This window comes from Mobula birostris, chromosome 18 (genome assembly GCF_030028105.1).
Source record: "Mobula birostris isolate sMobBir1 chromosome 18, sMobBir1.hap1, whole genome shotgun sequence".
Classification (NCBI taxonomy): Eukaryota; Metazoa; Chordata; class Chondrichthyes; order Myliobatiformes; family Myliobatidae; genus Mobula; species Mobula birostris.
In genome coordinates this window covers 2,691,449-2,698,934 of record NC_092387.1, presented here as the reverse complement: position 1 = coordinate 2,698,934, position 7,486 = coordinate 2,691,449, and the positions used below count along the sequence as shown (strand labels likewise).

The window sequence follows — 7,486 nt, the reverse complement described above, 5'->3', positions numbered from 1 at the left end:
CCTTTCTGCCTACACATTGTCCATAACCTTCTGCTCCTCGGCTTTTTCTTTATCCAGTTCTGTTGGTTGAAGGGTTTCGGTCCGAAATATCGATTGTGCTTTTTTCCTTGAATGCGGAGTTCCTCCAGCATTTTGTGTGTGGATAAAGGTATTAACATAACTTTGGTGAAGTGAACTGATCCACGTTGTGTACAGCACATAAAACTGAGATCTAGCTGACATATTTGTTGTCAATCCCAGGTTCAGCGAATCAAATCACAAAGATACCCTGATCGAACAGCGTCTGTGGACGCTGAAGAACGGTGCGCACCCTGCATCGGGACTGAGAGCATAGAGGGGGAGGGGCGAGGCAGAGGCTGGGAGGTGATAGGTGGAGCTAGATGATGGGCAGATGGAGCTAGTGTCGGATGCGAGTTGGATGTTGAAGCGAGGCTGTCAATCAGAAGGGGCGCGGCATGGTTGTGTCAGTCAGCCGTGGTTGCCAGGTGACGGATTTGTTCAGGGGCGTGCTGCTATTGGTTGCTGTTCGAAGGCCTAGGCCCTGTTGTTTTGTGCCGGTGAAGTGGGGCTGGAACTGACGGGAGGAGGTCGCAGTGAGTGGGAAAACGTGTGCCGGCTGTTCGTCGCGTGTCGGGATGTTCTCTTTTGGTCTCTGAGGAGTTGCAGGACCGGGTCAGCGTCTGTGCTTCAACTTCAGCAGAGCAAGAAAACAAGATGTCCGCCCGAGCGGCCGGAGCAGCGGGCAAGGTCCGGGCCCGAGTCGGGGAGTTGGGGCCAAAGTAGCGGGCAAGGTCCTGAGTCGGGCCGGGGAGTGAGGGCTGGTGCCCCCGGCGAGGTCCGAGGTCGGAGAAAAGCCGAGATAGCAGTCACGGCTCCATCCCTCCTTTCGGTCTGGCGGAGGAGTGAACCGGGGCTGTGGGGTGTGAGTTGGACTGGGGGTTGGGGTGGCTTGAAATTATCTCTAATTCCACCAGCTACGCGGTTGCTGTAGTGGAGATACCACTGTAGTTGCAAACTTTAACTCCTAAGCCTGCGTCACTTAGTTGGATCTCCCTGGTGTTTGCCAGCTTAGCTTGGTGATTAAACGAGTGGGCAGTGTAGAGAGGTGAGATACAGTTTTAGTGCGATGATGCAACTTTATGGTATGCCCTCGAAACCGAAGGAAGGGCGCGATGAATGATTCTGCTGCGTATGTGTCTCCTCACCATGAAAATAATCAGATTTGATAGTTGACTTCTCAACCGGCGGCAGAAAACTAAGGTGAAGTGAGTTACAGGTATCTGGCTCTGGGGTTGAGTATAATCGCCGGCTTGAATGTATTGAGTTGTTTGAATTTGTCGAATTAAGGTACAAATGTTATTAAACCTTCAGATTTTGCATGGAACGGCTATTTTAGAGACGGCAGTATTTCCAACCGAAAGTGTGGCAACAATTTAGTTCAAGTCCGAGGTGTAGACTGAGGGCTTGATTTTAAATTGGTGTCTCCCGGGGTGAGAGACGTTACTGGGTCAGTTGTATCCCTGCCGTGGCTTTCTGTTTCAAAGACCACGAGGGAGAACAACAGTCATTCTTGAGCAAGGAAGTCTAATATATTATACTTTGAACTCGAGACCTTTGAATACATACCAGTTTTCAGCAGCTGGCAACTTATTAAATCTTAATGTAACAAAATGAGGCGAAAATTTCTGACCCAGAAACCATGAAAAAAGGTATCGATTATTTAAAATCAGGTTACAAGTGTTCTTATGAGAAAGTTAGCTTCCTTTACCTATTTTTGAGCTGATACTGTGCAGAAATACGAGTGTAAAGTGAGGCAGAACCAGTAAGGAAGAAGACTGGCTTCAGTTTTTCGATCAACTTTGGGACACATTGTGCAATTGTCTTAACGTGAGGGTAGGAATTTCCAGGAACAAATTGAGACAGATCACTGGTGATTTCTTTGTGCTCCTGAATATGTTGCATGAATACTATTCTGCTGGTCTGCGAGTTCCTGTCGGTGGGGATTCAGGTGTAATTTTCAACAGAGCCTATCCCAACTTCGGGAATGATGATGGGAAGAACAACAATGTGTTTTGGTGTTTCAGCAGTTTGTAAGGCAAAAATGTCCCATTTGCTTCATTGTGCTGTTTCTCTCCCCCTACCCACTTATTTTTAGATTAGTTACTTAGTTTAAAGAAGCGAAGCCTTAAACAGCCAGAGTTTACTTAATCAAAGCATTAATGAGTCATTCTCTTCAATGATAAACTGTATGACTAACTGTTTCAGAATTAATGTTGACACTGCAATACAATAATACAACCGAGTAATTTTCTCTGCTTTGTTCCTGCTGATGGTGATCTGAGCCAGAGTCAACATAATCGTTTGCTTGTGTAACTGGGGAGGGAACATTTTGATTTTTAGGTTCCTCAATGTGGAGATGCAAACAGCAACTTCTGGCTTTTGTGTTAGATTGTCAGCATTTGTTGGACCTGATGCATTTTGGTGCGGCCTGACTGAGGTTGGACTGAGAACTTTCAATAAGTGTAGCTGTGCCCACGCTCTAAAACTGTGGGCTGAACATTCTTTTGTGTAAGCAGTGGATACTGTAGTACTGTGCTGTTACAAACTAGTTAGAATTGTTGTAACACTTGGAGTAATTTCCTGGAATTGTTGAGAATGCAGTGCACTTAAGTAGCAATTTATGTGCTGCCATTTAGGAAAATAATCCTGTATCCAGCCAAGGGTGGGTGTGTAAATGAGATAACAGTGCTGATTGGGGAATAGATGAGAGATGGTGTTCCACAGTGCAGGGCTTGCAGGGTGGGGTTCACCAAAGGTCAGCGAGAGAAGTAGATTACTTGGGAGGAGATTGGAGACAGAGAAAGAAAAACAGTGATGTAAATGTAGGAACAGCTTTAGGACTGTTGGTGTTAATCATGAACACTGAAAAAGATTGGTGCCTCAATGACTTGTAAATGTCTGCAAGTTAAGCTGCTGAGTTTGGTTTTGTTCTCATCTGTTCTGATCACACTCTTGAATGAAGTGCAATTTGCCTTTAAAAACAGGGGACCTTTAACTGGGAAACATGGCTGAGTCAGTTGTTTGATACAGTTGTAATCAACACTGAAGTTGTATTTGTGACTTATTAAATTTATTTGTTTGAGCCAATATTCTATATACAATAGTTGCTAAATTTTAGGAGTATCAAATATACATAATTGTCACTGGTACTGTGTCAGAAGTGTGCTGTATATGAAAGCATTTATGGAATTTTGATTATTCAAAGAAAATTTATTGTCAATGTACATATACAACCCTGAGATTTATTTTCTTGTGGCCATACACAAATACAGGAAACACAATAGGAGCAATGAAAGACTGCACCCAACAGGATGGCAAACAACCAATGTGCGAAAAAAAACCCACAAATACTAAGAGGAAAAAAGAAATAATGATAAATGACTAAGCAATTAATATCAAACATGAGATGAAGGGTCCTTAAAAGTGGGATGAGTGCAGTGATGGGCGTGTGAAGTTTCAGAGCCTGGTGGTTGAAGGGTAATAACTTTTCTTGAACCTTGTGGTCTGAGTCCTGAGTCTGCTGTACCTCCTTCCTGATGGCAGTAAGAAGAGCGTGTGGCATGGGTGGTGGGGAACTTGATGAAAGGTGCTGCTTTCCTGCTACAGTGCTCTGCATAGATGTGCTTAGTGTTGGGGAGGGCTTTACCAGTGATGGACTGGGCTGTATCCACTAACTTTTGTAGGCTTTTCTGTACAAAGGCATTAATGTTTCCATAGCAGGCTGTGATGAAATCTGTCAATATGCTGTCCACAACACATCTATAGTTTTGTCATAGATGTAGATGTTGTGCAGGATCTTTGGAATCTTCAAAGGAAGTAGAGGTGTTGCTGTTTGAGGCAAAACCAATACTCTGAAATGTTAAGACCTAGTAATTTAAAGTAGATGATCCCTTCCACCTCTGATTCCTCCAGTAAGGACTGGCTCATAGACCTCCAATTTCCTCATCCTGAAGTCAGTAATTAGCTCCTTAGTTTTGCTGCCTTTGGTTGTTGTGGCACCACTCAACCAGATTTTCAGTATCCTTCCTGTATGCTGATTCATCATCACTTTTGATTTGAGCTATGACAGTGGTGTTGTCCACACACTTGAGTATGGCTTTGGAGCTCTGCTTAACGACACCATCAGGAGTAGGGCAGGGGACTAAGCACACAGTAGGAAATCGTGGAGAAGCTGTTGTCTACCTAAACTGACTGGGGTCTGCAAGTAAGGAAATAGAGAGGCCAAATGCACAGAGGTGTTGAAGCCAAAGTCTTGAAGCTTATTGATTGGTTTTAAAGAGATGATATTGAATGCTGAGCAGTAGTGAATGAAGAGCATCCTTGCTGTCCAGATGTTCCATGGTTGAGTGAAGAGCCAATGAAATGGCATCTGCTGTTGACCTGTTGTGACAGTAGGCAAATTGGAGCAGACCCAAGTCACTTTGCAGGCAGGAGTTGATATGTTTCATCAACTTGTCAAAGCACTCCATCACAGTGGGTGCAAGTGCTACCAGACGATAGTCACTGAGACAGGTTACCATGTTCTTATTACGCACTGCTATAAATGAAGTTTGTTTGAAGCAGGTCGGTACCTCAGACTGAAGCTCTTGCCAGTTGATCTGCTCAGTTGCCCTCTCTGGGCCAGATGCTTTCTGTGGGTTCACCCTCCAGAAGGATCATCTCACATTGGTCTCAGACTGATAGCACAGGTTTGTCAGGGGCTGTGGGAGTTTGTGAAGGTGCCACCATGTTTTGATGGTGAGAGTGATCATAAAAGGCATTGAGCTCATCTTGGAGCAAAACCTTGTCACCATGTCACTTGATTTCACTTTGCAGGGGATGATGGCATTCAAGTCCTGCCACAGCTGTTGAGCGTCCTTCTATGTTTCAAGTTTGGCCCAGAATTAAGTTTGCTTTCCAGGGGTCATACCTAGACCTCTTGTACCTTACTGGTCGCCACTGATCTGGCCCTCAACAGATTGCAAGTCTGATGGTTCATCCAGGGCTTCTGGTTGAGGGATGATTTTTTTGGGGACACACTCATCTGTGACTGTTTTTGTAAAGTCCGTGACGACCATGGTGTATTTGTTCAGGTCAACTGAGTTCCTGACTTAAAGCAATCCCATAGCTGTTCCTCTGCCTCCCGCGACCACTTCTTTGATGTCCTTATTTCTGGAGCCTTGCTCTTTAGCCTCTGCCTGTATGCAGATAGGAGGACAGCTAAGTGATCAAAGTTCCCAAGGTGCAGTCTAGGCATACCTAATCGTAGTGTAACAGTGGTCGAGTGTGTTGGGACTCCTGATGCTGCAGATGATACGTTGATGATAATTATGCAGAGTTTTCAACCAAACTTGTTTGAAGTCCTGACAATGATTTGAAAAGTGTTGGATTCGGCTGTTTCTTGAATGCTACGATTAGCAAACAATGTTTTGAGTGTTTAACATCTACTTTTGGCGGTATATAAATGCAGGATCACGGAGGAGAACTCTGCTGGGGGTTGAATTTTAAGTTAGGAGTTGATTAGTGAAATATTGGATAAATTTCTTTGTAGAGTAACTTTTATGGTAAATTATAAACTAAAATATAATATAAATATAAATATAGAATGTAAAGTGCTGACATTCTGTTTTGCTTCAGTGTTTGGCTGTGAAAAGTACTAAGATTCAATTTAGATTTACTGTTGCCTTTTTTCATCTCAAGGTCAAGAAACATCTCGCAGTTTGTGGGCAGTGGGAAGTTACTAAATATCAGATATTATCTGTTGTGTATTTACATTCTAATTTGCTTCAGTTGAAAGACTTGTTCCATTTCAGAATTTAATTTCTATCTTGGTTCTTTTTGGAACGATAAACTTCAGGCTTAGAATAAATGTTGAAGGGGGGTTTACAAGCATTTTGCATTGACATTCGTACCTTTTCAACTATATAAAACATGAAATATTCATTTGGAAGGTAGAACATTTTTATTTGAGGGAAAAAATCAGGTACAAATTGCTTGGGCTTGTGGGTATCTTCTGTAGGAATATTTGAATAAATTTAAAATGCATTGCTTGGTTGAGTTGAGGATCTGGCTGAATCTTTAAAATATGAAGGTCAGTCTTGGCTTTTATTATGTATCCTGAAGTAGGCTTTATTAATATCAATACAACTGAGGCATATGAAAAATACATGCAATATCAAAAACTACTAAAAGTACTTTAACATTCACCATGCCTGCCATCAACCCTCAAACGGTGCTCTTCATTGTTTGAGAATGGATTTCCTGGAGGGATTGGACTCGCTGCTACTGTGAGTCAATGATAAGTGGTTGTGAAGAACTCCAAATCTGCAGTTAACTTCAAAAGTTCTGGAGATTATGATCAATCCTACAGAGTCCCAGGTATGTCAGTGCCGAACTAGAGATCTATCGGTTTTCATGGAATCTGTGAGGGAATCTGAGAGCCAGGGAGAAAAAAAAATCCAAGGAGCTTTTGAGATGTGCTATCATATTTGTTCAGTTGTGTCGTTCACCAAATTACATAAAACTGAAGAACACAATGTCTGTTGTCCTGTCAGATTGATCTGTAAAGATTATGAAGAGTTTGGGTCCATGATGAGTTAGCAGATCTTTGCTTAAAAAAAGTCAGCTATTTCCAAGACACGAACTAGTACAGGAGACAGCTCTGGTTTAAAACTCCAAATCATCCCCAAGTTTCTCAACTATCATTTGCTGATAGCTAAAAATGTATAGTTATATTTATCTAATAACCTCTGCTGAATGTGCATTGATTTGGAATCAATCACAAGATGCTATAAACTGGAGCCAAAACAAATTGCTGGAGGAGTTCAAATTCTGTCGTGTCTGTGGAGGAAAAGATAAACTGTTTTTTTGGTCCTGATGTAGAGTCTCAACTTGCATTGTTAACAATTTATTTAACTGAGTACCTGCAGCGATTTATTCTTTTCTAGAGTTTGATTTGACTGATTCAGAAATTGAATAGAAAGTTGTCTGTCTTCTAAATGGAAAGAATCTGTGGTAAATAGCCAAACCAAAGCCATGCCATTGAATAAACAGTAAAACATTAATGTAGAGAACAATATATAGTTGAGAAACTGGAGGATGATTTTGAGGTTTAAGCTGGAGCTGTTTCCTACATTAGTTCTCAGCCTGGAAATTGCTGGAATGGGTGTTTGGAAGCCTTACACATGCATTCTCCTTTTTCAAACCCAGGTTATTAACTCGAGTAATCTATTGGTAGGGTCTGTTTTGGCATATGGACAAAAATAATTGGGTCAGTTGTTCGTTTGTAGCATAGCTTGGATGCATTTTTATGTATGCATCGCATAGCATGATCTTGTATGTCATTCATCTAAATTCCAGTCCTAATGTTCCTGAAATGTTCTCTCTGCTTGGGTTTCATATTTTATTTACAGGTGAAGGGTGAAATAACTAGCTTTTTTTATAACGT

The 7,486-nt window shown here is 42.1% G+C and overlaps 1 protein-coding gene across 5 annotated transcripts in view; it reads left to right on the top strand.

Moving 5' to 3' along the window:
• The first annotated feature begins 499 nt into the window (after nt 1-499).
• The window catches only part of tjp1a (tight junction protein 1a), a 203,865-nt gene continuing 196,878 nt past the window's right edge, over nt 500-7,486 (top strand). For 2 of the 5 annotated variants that reach the window (XM_072282094.1, XM_072282092.1), the window contains exon 1: nt 501-747. In XM_072282094.1, coding sequence (XP_072138195.1) covers nt 715-747 — 33 coding nt within the window. In that variant the 5' untranslated portion in view covers nt 501-714. Of the gene's footprint in view, nt 748-780; nt 923-1,148; nt 1,261-7,486 lie in introns of those variants that run through there. The other 3 variants (XM_072282091.1, XM_072282096.1, XM_072282093.1) reach the window with 3 other exon arrangements.